At 28.2% G+C, this 24,456-nt stretch overlaps 1 protein-coding gene across 5 annotated transcripts in view; it reads right to left on the bottom strand.

Moving 5' to 3' along the window:
- The window catches only part of Vps15 (vacuolar protein sorting 15), a 173,388-nt gene that overhangs the window by 18,308 nt on the left and 130,624 nt on the right, over window positions 1-24,456 (bottom strand). For 4 of the 5 annotated variants that reach the window (XM_075353770.1, XM_075353769.1, XM_075353773.1 and 1 more), the window contains exons 20-26: window positions 23,664-23,774; window positions 11,483-11,580; window positions 9,195-9,387; window positions 7,312-7,530; window positions 5,870-6,072; window positions 1,869-1,994; window positions 476-633 (exon numbers count right to left, since the gene is read on the bottom strand). In XM_075353770.1, coding sequence (XP_075209885.1) covers window positions 476-633; window positions 1,869-1,994; window positions 5,870-6,072; window positions 7,312-7,530; window positions 9,195-9,387; window positions 11,483-11,580; window positions 23,664-23,774 — 1,108 coding nt within the window. The remainder of the gene's footprint in view (window positions 1-475; window positions 634-1,868; window positions 1,995-5,869; window positions 6,073-7,311; window positions 7,531-9,194; window positions 9,388-11,482; window positions 11,581-23,663; window positions 23,775-24,456) is intronic. The other variant, XM_075353774.1, reaches the window with a different exon arrangement.

Genomic DNA, 24,456 nt, shown 5'->3' with positions numbered 1-24,456 from the left:
TGCCAAGAATGACAGAAAAAAATTCAAATTTAGAAAGTGATTGGAAGATTTATGATAAGTGTAGGAAAAACTTGCCTCAATTAGAAATAAAGCTTCAGAAGAAGAAGCTTCAGATGATGGTGAAGAAGCTTTTTATGATGAAATGAATTATGCATTAGACAGGCTCAATGAGAGTCTATTGAGTATTGGGGAATCACCTGCAAAATGTAAATAATAGCAACGGAAAACATATTCTGCCAAAAGATAGCAAAAATTGAGTCGTCAATGAGGAAAAAAATATTCAATGTAGCTTGTAAAAATTCTGAGACTTCATCTCAAGTTGAATCTGATAGCGAAATCTTGGTACAATTGAAAGAAAAATTTAATTGTACAATGGACAGATGTCTTAAAATAACAAGTTTCAATAAAATTTTTATCTTTATCTGAATCTTATATATATAACAAATCAGAAAAAAGTAATAATTAAATTTCATACCTGAGTATTAGAAAGTGGTGGTGCATTGCTCGGCCATAGCACTAACTGTCTTGAACCGCTTTCAATATTCCACATTCCTATTTCATTATTACCTTGTACTGATGATATTAACCATGATGGTTCAGTAGGATGAGTAACTAACCTTCTTACTCTAAGCGCTGTAACAAAAAATATTCTATATTCAGTTTTATAAATTATGACATCACTATTTCTTTTCATTAATTTCTCAAAATAATGAATTCAAATTCATTTACTTCTAAAAATAAGATGTTTATATATTTAAATAAGTTGGAATTTTTTAAGTTTATTTTCTTGGTTTTTACAACATACAGAAGAGGTCCCCTGAATTCAAAACTGTTAAAATCTAAGTTAAATTGTTTTATATGTACATAAGTGTGAATTGTGTGTGTTGAACTCTATTTTACCACCTCAGGAATGGTTTACTATTCAAATGAAAATCTTAAATATTTGTTATTTTTGACTCATAAATGATAGTTAGAACACAGAAGTAGAGACTGTATGGAGAAATGAAATCTGATATTGTAAAATATAAATTTAAAAATATTTAATATCTGAATGGAATATAATGCTTTACAGAGGCAATAAGCAGATAAAGGAATGCTAGAAAGCAAAAAATAGTAGTTTTGGGGTGTAATGTTATACAAGAATGATGAAAATTAATTGGGTTAAAAAGTCTGAAATGATGTTTTAAAATAAATCAAAGAAAAAAACCACTGGTATATATACTGAGTTCGTTAATTTAGTAATGGAAGGAAGTAAAAACTGTAAAGGACAGACAAAAGTAAAAATGCATACATTAATCTAATGATGTGGGTAATTTGATGTGAAATATAAATAAAAATAAATAAATAATTTATGAGAATGGTTTATAGCCACTATAGCTTATGTTTAGAGCCACTGCAAAAAATAACATCCTATGCCAGGCTGAAACATTTTACTAAAACTATGAAACAGTTCTCATTGCCTTTTTCAGTAAGCCAAATAAACTGCTGCAAATCAAAAGGCCAAGACCTCTAAAGTTCAGCTAATATTAAGGCCTACTAGCAAGATTTTCACTCTACTACAGGACTAGCTTTATAATAAACATTATTATTATACTCAGAGGCAACAACTCTTGCTAGTACCACTTGCACCTCGCATCTCAGATAATTTTCAAATATTAGTCATAAAAGGATGCAGATAGATAATGAAAAACAACAAAAATAACGCATTCCTTTCTATGAGAAATCTCACGTAATGTGAGTATAACCTATCTTCAACAGGGGAAGGTTACATGCAACAAAATACATTGAAATTAAAACATTAGCATAGAAAAAAATGAAGAAGTGCATAGAATAATCAAATGACTAATAAGAAGAAAAAAAATACATACATTGTGGGTGAGCCATAGTTGCTACTGGTAACTGAAAACGAAGATCCCAACATGTAATATAACCGCTACTAGTACCTAAAGATAAGCTACACTGCCTTGAATCAATACACATTGCAGTAATAACTCCTGAAAGTAAATGAGAAAAGACATAAATATCAGGGAAAACAATACAACAATGAAGAAAAATATCAAACAGATTATTTTTCTAAAAAAGAAACAATATAATTTTTACATACTTACTGTGCTATAAAAAATGTACTTTTAAACTGTTTATAAATAATTTTCATATACTTCTGTGAATTTTAAAATAACATCACACAAACTCCATTGTCTTACTATTATTATATCATATTAATACAATATACTATAGTTAACAGAAAGTTAATATAGTAAAAGATTTCACAGATTCAGAATTAATGATACTAGGATTGCTGAGAAAATAATTATGAATATTACTGTGTCATTGAGCAATTAAACATACAAAATAGGAATTACAGAATTACTAAAAAAAAAAAAATAATAATAAATGATCAAATAAATAAAGGCTATTTACAGTCTATACAGGTTACACAGAGTAATTTACTAAAATTCTCATGTTTAATTTCCTAATACTGAAACACTTTCGTTCATAAATAACAATTCCATTTAATTTACTAACAAGTACTGAACTGTGGTGTGAAAATTTTATTTTATTCAAAGAGACATCAAACAGTAGCAATTAACAAACAATAATCACTTCTGAAAGAGAATATTAACTTTCTACATCATAAACTTAATAAAAAAGTAAATCTAAAAAATAAAATAGACTTACTAAACTACTAAAACTAAAATTGGTTCACGTAGACTAATTTTAGTTGAGTTACAAAATTCCATAAATACACAAATACATGTATAATAATAGTATTTTTCTACTTGCAAATTATTAAAAATATTAAAGCTGACATCAATGAATAAGTGGTGATAATTCTGCTTTATAAGGTTTTGGGTTCAAATTACAGTTGGGCTTCTCATTTTTTCATATTTTGAAAAACAGTTTCTAGTTTCTTTGATCAATATGATTTAATTTTAAAGCCAATAAGGTTCTAGATAAACTGATCTCAGGTTCCATTCCTAGCAAGTATCAGAATTTTATTCACGTATCATTTCATTCATCTCATTTTCCATTTAAAATATAATAGCCATCAACAAAGTAAAGAATGTCAAGAATACAGCAGTCATACAGACGAATTCCCAGGTAAGTCCTTACTGTAATAGCTATGCTAGTCAAGTTTTGTGATAACAGATATATATTTTATAATTGTTTTTTTCCCTTAAATATATTTGAAAAATATAAAATCCCATCTTGTACGAAATTTTGTGTAAGATTTAGTTTATAAATGCAAGAAAAGTTTAATTGTAGAAATTCATAGTTAAATAAGAGAGGCATTATGTGGTAAAGTGATTATGAGTTAATCAAAGGTAAGAAAATGGGTATCAGGTTTAAGGCAGGAAATGAAATATTTATAAATTGTTCCAGATATCCTTTTTTGCGATAAAAAAAAAACTGTAGTAAAATATTTAAATTAATTTCTTTATGAAAAATGATTCCCTATTGATGAATTTCATAACTTATTTTTTAGATTTCAAGTTCACCAACCGTGTGAACTTCTGTACATTAAAAATATTTGCTACATACATTCAGTCAAGTCTATTTAAAATAAAATTTACAGATAACTTTTTACAGAAAAAAATATCTTTTGTCAATGATTCTTTTTCAACAATTCTAATAAAAAATAATAGGTCTAGTTTTATACATAAAACAATTAAATCAAAGTACATAAAATAAAACAATTTTTATTGATGCTTTTTGAATCAAGAATTATTCTGTAGTTATTTATGTTTACTATATTCACCTTAATACCATTTAATTTATATCTTAAATAGTTAATATGGATTTTAATCACAACTATAATTTAATTTAATATCTAGCCAGTCGGGTGAGTGAAGTGAGCTCCAACCAGGTAGTCTTGCCAGGGGCTCTACCCCATGGACCCCTGAGGCCCAGGTGAACCCCCAGAGTCGATCCAGAGACATGCTAGGCCACAGAGCTCCTGCAGGGTTCACTTCTCTTGCCATTTTTGTCTAGTCAGAGGGCTCCACCCCATAGACCCCTGCAGGATTCATTATCCTGCAGGGGAAAACTTAGCTTTCCCTGTGAGAAAGTTTGATAAAATAATACTGATAAATATTTGTGAGAATAATACTAATAAATAAAAATTAAAGTATTTAAGCTTTTTAGAATCTGTGGGTTGGTTCTTACGTGATACGAGAACAAACAAACTTTCAGCTTTATATATAAGAATTAATTGTATCATTTTGCAATTCTACTCTAACAAGGTTTTACCACAGTTTCTCTTGAGGAAAAATGTTGAGGCAGGTTTCTTTATTTAGATAGGACTGGGATCTCGATAGCAAAAACTGTGAATTATGACTTCTACTACTTATAAAATTCATTGTATACTATGATAAAAAGATTTATCTGATGTAGTCTATCTGTTAAACAGTGTATTCACTACTTATAGATCATAGCTGATTTTCTTAACATTATTATTGTTAGTACTGAGGTGAAACAAAATTTGTATGTTTTTTATGAATCTGTATGTCATGTGAAAAAATGAACTATAAATAAATGAGACAAAGTAGAAAAAATAGTAACTGATTGTAACTTAATCAATAAAATTATGGAATACTGATTTTGTTACAAACTCAGTAAGAATTTTGTTGATACAGAATTTTGTCTGAGAGCAGATACTGAATATTTCTAATAAGATATATTGTGCAATGTAATAAAATCACTTAGAAAATTGACATAAGAATCTGTACAAAAAGCTACCAGAAAAAATATAAATTTTCAATAGAGACTGACACTATTTAAGATTTGAAATCAGTAGAAACTTAAAAAGAATAGTTTACATGAATGGTATAAAAAATGTTGTGTTAATAGAGTTGAAATATTTAATGAAAATATTCTATACAGATGTATGTGGCTCCTCTTATACGGAAGATTTTGGGTATAAGAGAAATTGTTTGAAAAAAGGACTACCTGCTTAATTTTTCCTTTTTGAAGACCTCTTTTCATACAAATTAATATTGATCCAAAATAAAATCATACAATTTAATGAAAACAAAGACTGTGCTAACTGCTCTTTCTTTCACAGTGTTCTGCAAGAAACTTTTGGGAATTGGCTCATTTCAAGAGCTACCTCTCTGGCCATCACTCTCTTCACATCTTTTACCATATGGTAACTTCTGGAGATCAGTGAAGTGACTTAATGCAGTAGACAATATTCAATGTCTTTGAAAATATTGCCACACTATAACTAATCAAAGAATTTATCTAAGTGATAAGAGAACTGAACTTTCCTATTAAAAAAACACAAAAAATTATTTAAAAAATTAACCGATGTTTGACACATGTTTAGAATTAGAAAAATATGATTTTATTTAAAAAATCAACTTTTTAGTTGATTTATTTTTATTTATCTATTAAAATAGTTAATATATGCAGATACAAACATTTGAATTTCAACAAGTTTTACTGCTCTTATAGACACCAATTTTTACTCAACATGGATTCTACAGCATCAACTTTCATTATCACCAATCCACATCAACAACTCACCAACATATAAGCTTGAACTTATCAGCATATTCTGTCAAACAATTTGAGCTTAATTCAAAACATTTTTATAAATTGTACTTACTTGTTTGTGTTCCAACAACAGAAATGTCTTCAATTAATCACAAAACAATAAAATCATAAAAAGTAACATACATGAATATCTTGGTTAGTTACTTCTAAAAACTTTGGTAATGCTTTTTAAATATTAAAATAAGTAATTTTTAAGAATGTGTCAGTCAACTCATCTAGTTTTCAGATTTAACATTTACAAAATTAGATGAAATAGTGAATGTTTTTTTATAATTTAACAATTATAATGAACATGAAAATTAACAATAACCTTGTTTCAAATCATTATCAAGACGGAATGCATCACCAGGTTTTCTAAGATCCCAGCCAATTAAATTACCATACATAGTAGCATAAACGAGAACAGAATTTGAGCCAGAATTAAAATAAGCAATATCTACAGCAGTGCCTTCTTCTTGAAGATCAAGTTGTCTGCTGCTTAAAAGTGACATTTTATTACTGCTTGTTTCCATCCTGTAAAATAACACAAAGATTATGGATTAAAAAACAGTTGTAGTACAAAATCTATTTACTGCAATATTCTGATAATAACAAATCTTCAATTTTTAGACTTTGTCACTATTTACAATTAAGGGTATATCTTATAATTATGAGATCATTAAAAATAACTTTCTTGAGAATGGTAAATTAAAAAAAAAAAGTAATTTTAGGTGATCTAGATAGAACCTCTCAATAGTATGCTACAGAGAGTTAGTACATGTGCTCAAGCATTACTCATTTAACTGTCTATTACACTGATTCTAATAATTTTCTTTTGATAAATCATAATATTTAAAACTGAATATTAGCTTCCAATGAAATTATGAATGCCTTTCAACTTTCAAAATGGCTTTAAAAATGCCAAGAGCTTTAAAATGAAAAAAATCATCTTACAATTTTACAAAAATTATTTGTTTTTTATTTGTATATAATTTTCTGAAAACTAGAATTCCATTTTAAATCATATACGTTCACTAAGTAAATATGTATATACATAAGTACAGTGAGCCTGTACAATAATTATAGTTTATTATTCTAAGTTTATACTATGTTACACTAGGTACAGGTATATTTAATTATAAGCAGTATATAATGTTAACTTAAATACTTGTTTTACATAATAATATTCTATGTCTCACTACTGATTTCATGCAATTATATCCAATTTATCACTTCATTTTTCTAATTAAAATATACTGCAAATGAATCGAATGAATCTGGGTTACAATGAGTGAACTATTTATTCTAATGTTGCTTACGTAAATATAACAATGATGCTTTGAAATAATAATGATGATACGAGTATTGTTGATGATAGTACTACTAATGATGCTGATACATACTTTTCCATTATTAGAGTCAACTGTATTAAATCTATTAATTAATAAATTTCTTCTTTTTTTTAACTTTAAATGTTTTGGAAAAATGAGGCCAGTATTGCCTAGCATAGACCCAGTTCTGACATATTACAAAAAAGTCATTAAAAGTGAAATATAAAGATTTTCATTCAAAATGTCTTGTAAAAGTTACCAATACTGGCTCGTACCATCCCAAAACATTACAGGACCATGCTCTTTCAGTTAAAACCAAAACTGGTCAAGCCATTCTTGAGTAATCTGTGAACAGAAATAAAAAAACAAACAAAACATATGCAGTTATTTATAACCTCCTCCTCTTTGAAGTCCGATTAACAGTCATAACAATATAACTTACCTAAGAAGAAATATAGAGCCAGAATCGTTTGCTGCAGCAATTGACTGATTATTTAAACACAATGTAAATCCTGTAAGTGGCCCTGCATGTGTATTATAAACCTGACGTGATCTATTTGCAATATTTCTTCCTTCCATTTTTGCACAATCCCATAATCTAATGCAACCATCAGATGAACAACTAGCAAATAAACCAGCTGTCTCTGGTATAGCAAGCATTCTGAAACGCCAAAGAATTTAAAAATAGAAAAGACAGAAAAATTCACTTTAAATGGAAATATCAAGAAATTATATTGCAAAAATTAAATGTTAAATAATAATAATAATAAAAATCTTTAAAAAAAACACAAAAACAGCAGAAAAAATATGAAACAAGAAATCTGTTCAACATTTGACCTTGAGTCATTAAAATGAAAATATCCCACCAATTTGGTTCTACTTCATCCGTATGTAAGTATAATCCACCTTAACTAAAACTAACCTTCTAAACACATTTTAAAAAGTATTATTTTTAGAAAGCATGTATTCATATGTTTTACATAATATCTTCTTAGGTACACATCATTACACTTAGAGCACAATTTAAGTTTCAGGAATACTCAAAATTTACAGGGAATATCTATAAATTAATATATTTGACAAATCTGGTAAATTATATATCTAATTGAACAATTTAGGATTAGATAAAAGAAATGAATAGGGAGTTATCAGCCAATCTGAACATTCCCAAATTGTTGTTAAAATTATCATATTAAAAACAATTTATTGGACAGACAATTGACACTCTTTCACAATTTAATTTTGACTTCCCATAATATAAACATTTCATTATGTTAATGATTTACCAGGACAATGATCAGGTTTTATCAAATGTGACTGTTTGTGAAACAATTATATCATTCTTCTGTTTGTGTAAAATCCAATGGATTGTTGCTAGATGCCTAAAAAATCTTATTTCATCTTTGAAAGATTTTGGCAAAACCTGATATAATGATATCGTTTATGATGATATGTCATTAACATATTCATTGTTTTTTGTTTTTTTTTTACAATTATTTCACCACATAAACTAAAAGCTAGAACAAAGTAATAAAAAATTGATTTTTTTTAATGTGTGAACAAAAGCCAATGTTGACACGGATTTGAACCCAAGATTTTTTAGATGAAAGGCTCAGGTGCTAGTACATCACTATGGATGTGTGCAATATGACAAGCATTTAATATGATATGAAAATTACAGATATCAACGTATTCTATTGTTAAGGTTTTTTTTTAGCCTTACACACACGTGCTAGTAGGTTAACTAAAGCACTGTTTTATTGATTCTAGCTGATAATCAAAAAAAAAAAGAAAGAATACTTTTTGAACAGACTTCTAATATTTTCATTGAGCTCATGCAAGTATTGTAGTATTTAGACTTTAATTTCTAAAACAGCCGAAAAAAATTCCATGTACTGAAACCAATCAACTATTTAAATTTATACAAGAATTTTTATTAAAGAAGGGTTACAGATTTTTTTTTGCTTATAATTATTAAAAAATAGCATTCGTTGTATGTTGCAGATTCACAGTTAACCCAGTTAATAAACTCTGTTTTTATAGGTAAGCCAAGAATAAGATAAATCTGAGTTACTTAATTTTACTTGTATGAATTACAGGGATTAAATAATTAGAATATAATAATAAAAAAGAATTTAATTTTAAATAAACCAGCTATTTTTGTTTAATTGATGGGATATCATTGGTTTATATATATTGTTTATTAATGTAGAATTTAATTTTATAAATATTGGTTGTTTGTTTACACTTTATGTTTGTTAAATTATTGAATATACATTCAATATGTGAAAATATCATATGAGTGAATAATAAATAATATATTACCTGTTAACAGCTCCTTTATGTTCATGCAAATGAGCAACAAGGGCACCCCTTAGCCGCCAACCTGGTGGTGGCAATGGAGGGCATAACCAAGTTTTATGTTCAACCCATTCTCTGTTTCGAACTACAGTACTATGAATTTCTTGTTTTCTATTTAACAGCTGTCGCAATTCTAATCTACATGGAGCACATCTATCTGCAAACAATAAAAGTAGATCACAGGATCATCATCACTGCATTTCTATTAATTGTAATGCATAAGATCATATTTCATGTTTAATTTAAAAAAAAGCAATGAACTGCATAAAGTTATAACTTCACAGGTAATTTCTCCACACTATCAAAAAGTTATTTTCACAATAAACATTAATTGATGTTAATATCCTACACATAAAAGTAATTTTACCAAATTTCAAAGTCTTTATATTAACGAAGTCTGTAGATATGAGGAATAGCTAAATTTTGTTACTCCATCCATTAAAAAAAAGAAAAAAAATTAAGTCTAGCAATCATATCACTTTTTATATAGATAATTTAATAATTATTAAATTTCCTTATTTTCTACCAGCCACTGACAATTTTCATTACCAACCAATTCCTTTTCTATTTTCTCCTTCACTTTCTAAAATTCCACAGTCAAATTAATGAACTTTCTACAAATTTTTTGCCTATCATTTAATACATTATTTAATTTATAAATTTTATTACATTATGTAATATATAAGTTTAAAGTATAAGATTTTTAATAAATAATACATCACGCTGTTTTTGTTAAATTAATTATGTGTAGTACAAAAGCATTTTCAATAAGAAAGAAAAAAGTAAAACGTTAAGAAAGAAAAAAGTGTATCCCCAGTACAATGGATAATATAAAAATATTTATTAAACAATGTAAAATTGCTACCTAAATTTTTAATTAAATACTTTTGAAATTCATGACTACAAGAGATAAGATGAAAATTTGCACCATAAACCTTACTATCTGTGACAGTTGGATGTAAACATCCTAGCCTTTTTCTGTCAGCAAAAAAAAATTTACATGTATTGTTCAGGAGGAAAATAATGAAAATGATTTTGGAACAGTAAAGTCTTCTTCTTATCACCTTCCAGCATCAAGAAGGTACAATAAATGATGTGGCATATTTTAAGAAAAAAAATTAAAGTAAGAGATTTAATACAAACTGTATAGGATCATGACACAAGGAATCTATTTATTGCAGATAATGGAAGAATCTACATAGCTCCATGTTAAACAGTAGTTGTAACAGATATATAACACAGGACGTATTGGAAAGTTCTTTTTTTACATCTCTTTAAAAAATATACATCACCAAGTGAATAAGATAATTAGAGGAAGCTGAAAGGGCATGTAGCAGAAGAGACAACTGATGCAAAGATCTATTTTGACTTTTCAAATGTGAGTGAAAAAAAAAGATGAAGCAACTACAAGGAACTAAAGTAATGTGACAACTTAAATGATGGTTAATTCTTAAACATCACTAGTCACTATTATAACAGATTGCTTAAATAAATCTTTTCCTATTTGTAATTTAACTTAATGAGCATACCTCATATATAAGGTAAAAAAGATAATTATTATTCTCATAGAATAAAAAAAAAAAAAAAAAAAAAAAAAAAAACATAATTAGTGCAACTTTTCTATCTCAGATATAAATATAATAAAAAAAAGCTATATTTAAAATAAACAAATTACACTTTCTGTTATTAAACAATGCATACTCCAGCTGATTCTTTAGCACAACCAAATAATCTACAAAAATGGTGACAAATATACAACTCTTATAAACAATTTTCAGCTACTATTTAAAATATTCTAGGCTTTAAAATTTGTTAATTTTGACCACAATGTCATCTTTAGTATCTGTAGATAGATAAATAATCCTGGAAATCAATCAAATTTGTTTTCTTATAAAAGATGTAATTTGAAATTCTGGTTTTCATTTGAAGGTTAGCATTTAAACATCTGAATTACCTTTTTTAACCATGTTTATATAATTTTTGATAAAGTTATTTATAAAAAATTATATAAATTAATATAGCTATTTATCTGATAAATAGCTTTGAAACTAGATGATAATCAATAAATAAAAGTATTACTAGGAACTTTTGTTTCATTCAGCTGAACCATTATTAACAGTTTCAGTTTTAATACGATTAATAATTATTTTTATTTATAAGGTATTCTTCTAATACATCTTTAAACATATCCTTACATATTCCTTAACATCTAATAAACTTCAATCTGTTACTAACATATATCATATACTAACATTGTATGTAAGAACGTTCTTGTATACTATAATCTATATCAAGACTTCTTTGAGGAGAAATTTGACCTTCTGTACTAAAGCACAATCCAATAGGAGAGCTGAAAATGAAAATACATATCTGTTTAGTACCATTGTTTACAACTGGATATGTTTTGAGAATATGCAAGTATCTCACTAAAAAGTTCTTATTCAAAATGTAATAGAATTGAGTTTAGGTTTTTTATCCAAATCAGATGCTGCTGCACTGATTTAGAGGGTATACAGAACTGATGCAAAGTAATAAAAGTTTATGTAATATATAAGACTACTTGCCTAGTTGTTTTTAGTAAAACAATCTAAGACAGATTGAATAGAGCCATTGAAAGCAAGACAGCATTTGAAGTGACTTATATTTCAGTTATGGGTTTGTTGCAAGAGTTTTACCTTGCTTATAAAACTCTAAAGCTATGGTTTAACCAGTTATGACCACTTCTCATTTAGTTTTTTCATGTCTTCTCAATCCACAGTTTCGAGTTACTTACAGTTAAATGTAGTGGAATATCATTTTAATAAATATACTCTACAACTATGACAGACCCAAACAAAATTGCTGTAAGGAATAGAATTATAGAAAATTTTTCCCAATTATGTACAATGGAGACAACTGTAATGTACATTTCATAAAAGAAAAGGTTCATCTTTAAATGAGTACATCACTTAAGTTCTTTACTTAATGTTCTCGCAGAATAATAATTTTTTATTAACACAAAGAGAAGTATATTTATATAACACTCGAAGCAAAACAAAAAGTTCACATCATTAACCGATGCTTACACAACAACATTGGCTGGTTAACAACATTGTACAGGCTGGTTAACAACATTGTACATTGTACCATTCCAAATGGAAGTATATAATTTCATCAAAAAAATTTGAATTGACCTGTACTGAATTTCATAAGAACTCCATTGGAATTCAACATTAATTTTGTATAATTTTTAATTCAACATTATCATTTTAAATATTATAATTTTATCTTTTAATAAAACTTAATAAAGTTTTAAGAAAACTTTTAATAAACTTCAACATAAAATGAATTGATTTTTAACTTTTTTTATAACTTCAAAGCTATTACAGTATAAAAAAAATACTAAAATAAGCAAAAAGTATTGTAATGGATCAAAATTCTAGGACCTGGTTTATATTTTAAAGTCCTTTGGGTCCAAGTTTCAACAAAACATTGAATGGACTTCTGTATGAATATGTATGTGTACGTGTTGGGATCTGCTTTGTTTAATATCTGAGGTGAGAGGGGGCATGTAATCATGAAATTTGGCAAAATTTGGTCAAGGAGTGGAATAGTTACCCATTCATGACTAATATCTCCATGATTACTATTTCAAAGTATATATATTTTAGTAAAATATTCACTGGGGAATTTTGGAGATTATCAGTTTACAGTAAAAAAAATAAAATAAATTACCCTAATTCCAAAACAAAAATTGATTTATAACAAAACTTAAATAATTACGGTTTTAAATTCTTAACGTGGCATGATTGTGGTTTGAGAATAGGATTATGGTTTACATTGGGTCAACAGGAGGAAAGGGAATAATCCTTGTTTTATTATTTATTGATAGTCTGTTTTTTCTGAAATACTATTAAACAGAATATTCCTTATTTCAAAATCCAGGGACAGAAGATGGGGTTAAATAGTCATAAAAAGTTTTGCAAACATCTCTTTTTTATTGCATTTCTTTCTTTCTACTATTGATTGTATGAGTACTTTATTATACAATAAATTTTACTGGTATGTATTTAAAAAAAAAATCATTAATATTAATACTATTGCTATTATTAATACTACAGTTATTATTAATGCAGTGTTGATGAGGAAAACATTTTGGGATTGTCCAGTATGTTCACACAACTATTATAATAAATACATAAATAATTAAATTACCAACAAAATTACTTTTCAAAAAAAAATTATATATTTTTTTCTGAATAAAAAAGATAAAGTAGAAAAAGTAGAAGAAGAATGGGATAATGTTAAAAAGGAAATTCTTAAATCAGCAGAAGTGAACTTAGGCGGAACAAAGAGAACTGGTAGAAAACCTTGGATTTCAGACAATATATTGCAGCTGAACGTAGAAATTTAAGCATGCTAGTGATGAAAAAAGTAAAAGGAACTATAGACAATTAAGAAATACTATAAACAGGAAGTGCAAAATAGCGAAAGAAGAATGGATTAAAGACAAGTGTTCAGAAGTGGAAAGAGAAATGAACATTGCTAAAATAGACTGAGCATACACAAAAGTTTTGGAACATAAATTAAGGAAAATTTTGGGGTACATAAATTAAAATCTAATAATGTGTTAAACAAAGATGGTACACCGATTTATAATACAAATGGCAAAGTCGTTAGGTGGGTGGAATATAATGAAGAATTATACGGAGGAAATGAATTAGAAAATAGTGTTATAGAGGAAGAAGAGGTAGTCGAAGGGGATGAAAGGGGAGAAACAATACTGAGATCTGAATTTAAGAGAGCATTAAAAGATTTGAATGGCAGAAAGGCTCCTGGAGTAGACGGAATACCTGTAGAATTACTGCGCAGTGCAGGTGAGGAAGCGACTGATAGATTTTACAAACTGGTGTGTAATATTTATGAAGAAGGGGAACTTCCATCAAACTTCAAAAAGTGTTATAGTCATGATACCAAAGAAAGCAGGGGTAAAGGTAAATTCAATTTTATTTACTGAAGACACTTTTACGAGAAACAAAATCTTCAATTCTAAAAACAGTCATTTATGGAGCGAAGACAATCCAAATGGTACTGTGGAAACCAGTTTCCAACATTATTTCACATTACTGTTTGCTATGGCATTATTTATGACAAAATTCTGGGACCATTTATTTTTGATGAACACTTACGAGAGATGCACACATTCATTTTTTGAAAAATAATTTGCCAGCTCTTTTGGAAGATGTACTTTTACAAACTAGACTGCAAATGATTTTCCAGCATGATGGTGCAACACCACATTTTTCTTTAGTTGCTAGTAATCACTGAAATACTAAACTGAATTGGATGACCAATTAATTGGCCACCATGACTTAATACCATTAGATTACTTCATTTGGGCCCATATGAAAATGATAAGTGTACCAACAAAACGTTAATATAAAAGAAGAGTTACTCATTAAAATATGAAATGCTATTGAATTTATATGAAATGATCCTGAGATGATATGGAAATCCACCAGAACTATTTTACATTGGGCAGAGTGCTGCCCCCCAATGTAGGGAAGAAGGGAATTAATATTGAACAATTACAGTAACAGAGATTTGTTATTCTGTTAACATTTATCATTTAATGTATTTAATTTTTTTGTTTTGCTATATTAAAAACAATGTATTAGGTACAGAAAGAATAGTACAATTTTCTGTCTATTTTTCGTCTGTTTAACTTCAGTAAAAAACCAATTTTTATAAGTTTTGCTTTACTTTTTATTAGCAGCATTTAGATTAATTTCTCAAAATTAAATTCTCTACAAGTTTTTTTATTAACTCTTACGCATTTATTAATCATTTAACAAAGCTATTGTACTACAAACCTAAAAAAAAAAACTTGTTATTCGACACCAAATTTTGTTTTATGTCTGATACCTTAAAAACTACTGAGTTACAGTTCTGGGACCTGTTTTATCCTATTTTCCAGCTCAAATTACAAACCACTAACTTCTCTCCTAAATTTGGGTCCAAAAAATTACAACAGGACTTCTTTTTATTTAGAAGACCTGAAATCTGGGTGAAATCTTTTGCTAGCTGTAACTCGAAAACAAACCGTTTCCAGACCTATGTTTATATGAATCTTTTTCATTATTTTTACCAGTAGAATATGTCCTAAAAGTTTCTCAGTTTCTTTGTGGGATATATACACACTTTATTATTTTTAGCTGTAGTATCATCTCCTGAGAGATTGCTGTGCAATTTGGAGTCGCGTGTGGAATCCCAATTGCATGGCACTCTCTCGGGAGATGATACTACAGCTAAAAGTAAGAAAAAAGTTCAGCCCTGCTTTCTGCTCCCTCTGTGAAATTAAACTGTACTAAAATTCTTGGGGTAAAAATCGTGATAAATTTGGTGCTGTCTAATGGTTTTTTTTATCTAAGAAATTGAATAAAGTAGTTCAGATCTCTATCTCATTTAGGTTTTAAGAAAAACAGGGTAAAACATGAAAAAGTTTTGTTGGAAAATATACTTTTTTAGGTTTGGAATAAAATAACTTTGTTAATTTACAAATAAAAGTTCTAGTTAACTTCATAGATAATTTAATTCCGAGAAAATTGATGTAAATAACATTTATTAAAATTAAACAAAAATTTGAGAAGTTTAACTTTAATGAAAAACAAAATACACTAACTGAATTGGAAAACTGATGCAATTTTAAACAGAACAATTTACTAATATATACACTAGAAAGCGGATAATACATACAAGTTTATATAATAAATTATGTAAAATCAGCTCACTATTTTTGACACATATCTTGGCATGCTTCTGTACTGATTTGTTGCTTTTTTAGTTCTTTAGGGGTGTCCTAAGTTGCTCATCTGCATCCATAATGCGTACAATTAATTCCTCATGAGAATCTATTTTTGTTTTGTACACAATATTTTTCATCCATCTCCAGATATTAATCTGAGGCCTAAAATTGCTTCCTTTGTCCCTATACTTTTTCTGAAACCAAATTGATCTTCTCCTAACTCTTCTTCCAGTCTCCTCTCAATTCTTCCTGTTGATTTGTATTCTACCAGTTATAGCATTCCAAGCGAAGTGGATATACATGTTGAACTGGCTGTTTATGGTATGGATAAAACTTGTTTTGTTTCAAGTGTCCTCCAAACCATTGAATGCGAAACTGATTTGCTTAGATTGATGCCTGGACTGGATGCATAATAATTTCTTCAATAACAGCATTGTATTGGACATAGGTGGTACAAATATTAGGTAGTGAACCTGTTTCCCAAAGATTGCAAAAAGTTGCGCTAATTGTTTCGGGAATTGGAATCCTGCGATTCAGAAAATGTATTTCATATTCTAGTGTAGAAAATTGCAATTTGTAGCATTACTATTACACACATCCAAAATGAATACCCTGATATGGTATTCCTGTTGTAAATTAAGTACAAGATTACTTCAGTGGTAGACAAATTACAGTCAAACTAAAATTCATAGAAAACCTTTGCTAACAACAGCTGACTTCACAGCACCTGATACATTTAATATATCTTATAGAATGATGATACACTAATACAGTTTGAACATTGTTGATCAGCTGTTGTTTTATTGCCAACTTTAAAATAATTATTTTCAAATAATTTATTATATTTCTGTCATTAATAAAAAAATTATATTTATGTAATTTTTGTTTTTTTATTTTACAATATTTGTATAATTTCAAATTTAAAAAAAATTTTTAACAGCAATTTTTAACAACAAATTTTTTACAGTACCAAAAAAGAATTTGGTTTTTGTTTATATAAAACAAGTATTCTTACAACAAGTATTCAATGTACTGTTTCTAAATAAAATTTGAATTTTTCTAACTTTTCTTTGTTTTATTCAACTTATCTTAAACCATTCTTTTCACAATTATTTGCTCTACAAGTTTTGTTTAAAAGTTTTATGTATTCATTACCCATTTAACAAAGTCAAACATTAAAAAAACTGGGTTTTTTACCTCAATTTATTTGTTTTCATCCCAGATTTCTCAAAAACTACTGAAGATACAGTTCTATTTTATTCGATCTTCCGGTCAAAAACCATAAGAAATCACTAATTCTGCTCCTTAATTATTGCCCTAAAAATTTCAGTATGATCTCATTTCATCAGCTTAGCTGAAATCTGAGTGAGATCTTTCACTAGCCGTAACTTGGAAACGAAGCATTTTAGGACATATGTTTATATTATGATGTTCTGTAACTTTATCTACTCATAAAAATAATGGATAAACATTATTTTTATGAGTAGATAAAGTTACAAAATCTCTTTGTAGTGTTAATTTTACCAGGTTTTTTTTATAGTTGTATAAGTATTTAAACCAACAAGTAAGTTTTTACTAATAGCTATTTTAACTCTTTAACAAACAAAAAAATAAATTAATGCAGTTTTATTCTATATTATAACCTGGAAAATTAGTTTCCATTATAAATGCTACCAGTTACAATAAATCAAATGATTAACAAATATAAATTTTAGAAGGTAAATTTGCACTAGTTATATTAAAATACACTTCAACAGCCACTTGAATCAAAATCAGTCAGATCAATAGCTACATCTTATAGATTAAGCTCCCTTCCTCAAGATGTTCCTTTTCATCTCCAACAACTTGTTGGAGATGAACTTGTTGCAAGATCTATGGACACAGTTGAACCATTGTTAAGTTGAAGAAATGCATGTAAAAAAAAAATCAGAAATTTATTCAACAATATTTTTTATTTAATAATAGAAATATTATTTTTGTTAGTATTAATTGTTTATTTATCACGAGTATTGGTTATTAATTAATTTATAGCAAATATTTAGTAAATAATATTTTTTAACTACATATTTTTATTATTCATTCTGAGAAATTTTCTGCTTCTATAAATCTCTAAGAAGGTACTGTTTGCATTTTAATGATGAATTAGAAGCAACAGATCTAATATTAAAACAAGGTTTAATCAAACACGAGCACAAAAGGATTGTCATATTTTGTGATTCTGTTTTTGCTCTCCAAGCAATAACATTGGTTCAATACTTAACATCTAGCATGAAGGAAATAAGATCTTACATCTTCTCCATAGTTGCAGACAGAAACAAGTTAGTTAGTTAGTTAGTTAGTGAATTTTACCACATACATCGATATACAGTAATGAGATGACTGCTCTAGCAAAGAAGGAACACAAATCACATCATTACATCAAATGATATAGCAACAAATTTACAAAGAAAATTATGAACATCTGATGATGCAAGGTAAGGAAAAAAGATGGCCGTGTTATTAGAGCTCAAGAAAATGCTTTCTGAATATCAAAAAGGTGTACAAGGCAATATTTAAAAGATTATAGGCCATAGGTACCTTCTTGCAAAACACTTACACAAAATGGTGTCTGTCCCTCCTCAAAGTGTGTAATATATATATACAAATAAACTGAATTGGGTAACTATGAAGTTAATGTATTATAAAAATATGTTGTTGATTGGTAATTGTGTTAGTAAATCAGAAAACAATAACTATATATGAAATGTCAGAGTATTATTTAAATAAATGTTTATCTTTACTGACTCCCCAGTATTTATTTGACTGTTAAAAACTTAAAATGCCTACTGTTTAAAAATGTAGAGATGCTTTATTTAAATGCTTTCCATTTATAGATATATTTTAACATCTGTTCAATACTTTTTCTAAACTATTTTTGATAAAAAAAAGTTGATTTTTGCTGATTCAATTGTAAATAAGCATCAGAAAAATCAAAAGGAAATGCATGGTTAGAATTACGGTAATTTTAATAAGGAAAAAGAGCAGATATTGAATATTTTATGAATAAGTAGCAGTAAGGTTTGAAGAGAAAATAAAATGTGATGGTATGTGTAAATATATAATTGAAAAATACTACAATTTTTAATTTGAAGATTAAAATAATGCATATTTAAAAAACATGACCTGAATCTGAATGTGATATCAACATTTTGAAACCTAAAATGGAATTACAAAATCAGAGATAATAATAAATCAGGGATTAATAAATAATCAGTGAATAATTGAAAGTTTTCAATTATTATATATATAAATTAGTATATTAAAAATACTAAATTATAATAAAGGGGTGTTTGATTAGTCCATGCAAAGTCAAGATGGTGCCTATAGTGTACATTGTTGAAGTCATTCTTAATTTCCCACAACTCCATTAGAAGCATACACCAAATTTCAGTCAGATACATCATAATTCTATTGTTGACAGTTGTCTGAATCAATCAAGTATTATGATTTGTGAAGATTTAACAAAGAGAATTCTGGTAGTGATCAAACGTTAGTTCTTAAAAGAAGAAGTTCCTAGGAAAGTAAAGAAAAGTGGATGAATATTATGCTGTGTAAGCTTTATTGATCAGAACAGTTTAACAATTTAGTTATTCCTAACGGTCATATAAAAAAATGAAACGTTTAATATTACCGAGAGCTTCTTAAGGGTATAACTATAACAATGAATGTTAAAAAAAAGGCATGATACGGTGATGGCAGATAGAATCCTGGATGACCATGATGTAGATGATAAATTTAGGGTATGAGGTGTACCTAGAAATGAAAAATCAGTCATCACAGTAGAAATCACTATAACCAAAACCAAAGAATGCAATACAAGTGAGAAGCAAAGAGAAAACGATGCAGATGTTTCTTTTTTTAGACTAATATGAAGTTGTACATGACCAATAAGCATCACAAGGCCACACTGTCTATATAAACAGTACTGTCTAAAGGATCTGTGTCATCTTCATTGATGTTGTTTGGTACAAGGGATCAGATCTGTGGAAATCACATGAATGGCAGTTGCAACACAGTAACGAACCACCCGTTAATTTTGTGTCTGCCAGGGTTATTACTCATTAGATATAGTTCTTTGTGTTTCTGGTATTTCTCCAAGCTGAAGATGGATACCACTGAAAAGGTTCCAATCTCAGATTTAGATGAAAATATGACAAACATGACACTGGTATCCATTCCTAAAGAGGAATACAAAAGATGTTTTCAATAATCGAAGGACTACTGGATGTGTGTGTAGTCACTATCAGACTATTTTATAGAAGACTAGGGTTAGAAACTGCTAGATAAGATATTCTTTGCTATGACCTATTATCACATACTTTGATAATATGTCAGATAATACAATAATTTGATTATAATTATAATTATAATTATATAATTATAATTATAATTTGATTATATGTCAGATCTCTCATTAATTTACATGACAGGTATCTTGTTAATCACTCAAGACCCTCATCAAAATGAAATTCGACTTACTGCCAGCATTTATAGAAGGGTCATTCACATATAAACCGGAACTTGTTTACATAGCTTTACTGATATTAGATAGAATTACAAATATATCTACTTCCTTTTATACACAGATTCCTTCAGTAGAAATACTTAACTCTACCAGATAAGTAGCTTCCTGATCCCCCTCATCAAATGAACAAGATGGCCTACCCAACAACCAATGCCAACATATAATGCTCGACTGTGGCATTGTCTTTAACTTCCCCTCCTTAAGTTTCTTTCAGCAAACCAAATATGTGGAAATCACACAGTGACAAGTCTCAACTATGTGGCGGCTCAAGAGGTGTCCAATGAATTTTAGCGAATTTACTGCAAATGAGCTGCTGTATGCTGCTGCATTGTCATGTACGAGAACGTTGTGTATCAGTTGCCAGAATCGTTCGTTGTGATAAGCAGCCCTGAAATCATGCAACAGCAGGCAGTAGTATGCTGCATTTATTGTCCTTCATTCGTGCAGAAAATCAATCAGCAGCACAACTTTTCAGTTCAAGTTGCCAGAACTTTTTTCTAGCTGACAAGCATTTCTTGGCCTTGATCGGACTACTGATAAAGGCCAATTCTTTACTCCACTCAATATTTGTTATCTTGCTTTCCAGGGCGGTGATTTTGCCACAGATGATAATACAGTCCAAAAATGCCTTCCCTTCTTCCTCAAAGTGATTCAAAAGCCACTGACAAAAGTCTTTCTGGACATTTCTCTGTGCCTCAATGAGAAGTGGAACCTACCTTACCAACATTTCTCTGTATACATGAGTGTCTGACAACATTGTACGTAGACTCTCAACACTTATGCTAATCTCTGATGCAATTTCAGCGGCAGTTATGCAGTGGTCACCTTCCAGAAGTTCACAAATGGCTGGAATGTTGTCAATAATGAAGCTTGTCCACGGATGTTTGTGACTTTCGTTCTCCATCATGACCACTTCAAACTTTTTGGCCCAATCAAACACTTGAGTTTTTGACAGGGTAATGGTAGCACCTCCAAACTATGCCTGGAGTTGAGTCAAAATTTCAGAGAATTTGACACCTTTGTTAGCAAGAAATCAGATTATAATTCACTGAGCAACAGACTGCTACTGATGTGGGAATGTGACCTTCGAATGTGGCTGGCTAGTTGCTCCCTTCTTCAATCTGCATGGCAAAATTCCAGTTTTTATTTGAATGACCCTTGCAATTACAAAAGAATTTTTAAGTATTGAAAAGCAGTTTGGTAAAACATGAATATGCTTATTTCATAATCCAGGATATACCTTGATATGGTAAATTAGAGAAATGACATTTTAGTAATTCTAAAAAAAGAAGAGAATTAATTGAAGGATAAAAGTCTAGCTTTGAAAGAAACCAGATTATTAATATGGATACTATTAACGGTAGTGAAAGAATGGAAAAGTTAAAAGACAGTTTGAGACAGGATTAACCTCAAAAATCTTAAAATTTGAGTTGAATCAAAAAGTTGGTGCTATAGAAGAGATGAACAGATTTAAACTTAAAACAAAAATTGCAGAAGGTATGTATCAAAATCTCACTTCATTTATCAAAGTATCAGGGGAGATTACTATTTTTTTTTAAACCTATTGAAAACCTGAAAGAAAAATGCAACAATTAATAAAAATTTACTAGACATAACTGCACACATTTGAATTATTTTTTCAAAAACTTTTAGCAATTTTATTTTGTATTAATGTAACTAATTTAATTATATCAGAGTATGGTGACTTCTAGATGTAAATCTCTTAATAATATTTCTTTTATACAACTGCCCAAAAAGGAGTGTAATGTGTTTAGAGTGCATGTATGTACGGTTCCACCATAGCAGCTCAATGACCAAACTGATTTAGATGTATGATTCCGCGTTAAAATCCTTACGTTAAAGAGAGTGTCATAGGCTATACAAATATGTATATATATATATATATATGTTTAATTGTAATTAAAAGGCCACAAAAAATTATATATATATGATTCTAAATTGATAATTGATAGTATTTTCAGTATAGATTAATTTTTATTGAAAATAGTTGTGTACTAAGATCTGCTACGATATTGAATGAATGGATTATGGTAGTAAATTTATTAATTTATTTTATAATTATTATTACTGTTATTTAACATTTAAGGAAAAAATCTTATGATTTTTTGACAGTTTGATCATTCAAGCATGTTCTTTTTACTGCTTTATTACTAATAATCCCTTTCTTTTATTAATAAAATTAATAAATAAAAATTCAAATATAAATAAAAATAATCTATGCTTAGAAATTAAATTAAATAATCTGTAAATTAATTAACAACAGACTGCTTCTAGCAGTCTAAAACTACCCAATCAATTGCAACCAAAGATGAAATAAAAGATTGACTGCTACGGGAAATACAAGTAACCATATAGCATATGTGAAGCTGTAATGGGGAGCTATATATTTATGTGTTTAAACAGATTTATAACATTTGAAAAAAAGATATACAAAACTGTCACCTGCACGCTTTTTAATTATTCTATATTAAAGAGCAATATATGTCAGCAATGTTTTTTTTTTTTTTGGCAGTTGTGTTTTTAATTTCTAATATTTATCTCTTGGTTATGAATTTGTTTATGTTTATTCTTTTTTTTATGAAAAAAAAAAATTAAAAGGCTGCATTTTTATCAAAATATTATGCATTATTATGTTAAAAAATTATGTTTAAAAGCTACAATTCAATACATAACTTTGCTGCATTCATATCTATACACGTAACTGGAAAAAAAATGCTTAAACTGAAAATTCTGGTACTTTTTCAGTCATTCCTATAGCTCTAATGCAATCAATAACATATGCTACAACAATCTGATGCTTTAACCTTCTCTCCTTTTATACTGAAGAAACTATATCTCTCTCTGGAGAAACTGGCTGAGCTTGTGATTTTTATAGTTGTTTAATCATGCATACCTACAGAAATTCTCTTTAACAGCTGTGTTTATTTTATTTTTAGGTCAAATTCTATAATTTTAAACAAATAAACTTTCACTAAATGAATAATCTTTTCCTTAATGAAATAAGATGATTGTCTTTATATAGATTGTATTAGTAAACTGCAAAAAATCAATGAGAATATCTTACACACGGCTCTGATTTTCATTCAGTTTTGAAGGAATGATTGTTTCTGCTCCACCAAACATGTGTCTCCATTCCTCATTCATGTGATTGCTTAGTGAATCTTCTCTTACCTTGCTAAAATGAACAAATATATTAGCAATAAACATATTAGTTCATTACTTTAAAGATAAACAGTTAGTTTATTAAAACTGTCAAATACTAATCTTTAGCTTAATTCTTGCAACCAGAATATAATTTTGCTAACAATAAACATAAATATTCAGCTTCTGAAGTATTACCTTATATGAAATATGTCTTGTTAATGAGCAAACCTAATTTAGATTTTTGTATAAATTCTGATAAAATTCAAAACTTAAGTTTTGGTGCCAAATGCTAAAAAATTACTGAATGGGAAACTTCTGTAAATCCAATAGGCAATTCAAGAATTATGAAACAATGGTTTTTCAAAAATCAAGTTCAGTTTTTATAAAATTATTATTTTTTCAACAACAATCGACCAATACACACTTTTTGTGGATGTTTGATTACCAACATAACATTTTGAAACTTGAGATGAATTTTAAGGATTCCACTTCAATTCTTAGATTTAATATAGTTGTAAATTAATTAAAATAAATGCTGTCATCTACTTTTATTTTGAAATTTGTACTTACAATATGTAGATAATACATGTATTTAAGTTATGAATGCATTAATGACTTATAGCTTTTAATTTAATTCTTTTAAATAATAAGAACTCTTTTAAATTCTAATAAGAGTAGTTATTTACTGGTATTGCAAAAATTTCATATCCACA

Source organism: Lycorma delicatula, chromosome 1 (assembly GCF_047948215.1).
Source record: "Lycorma delicatula isolate Av1 chromosome 1, ASM4794821v1, whole genome shotgun sequence".
In the NCBI taxonomy this organism is placed as follows: Eukaryota; Metazoa; Arthropoda; class Insecta; order Hemiptera; family Fulgoridae; genus Lycorma; species Lycorma delicatula.
Note: the sequence above shows the minus strand (reverse complement) of the source record. Positions and strands in the feature narration are given on the sequence as shown.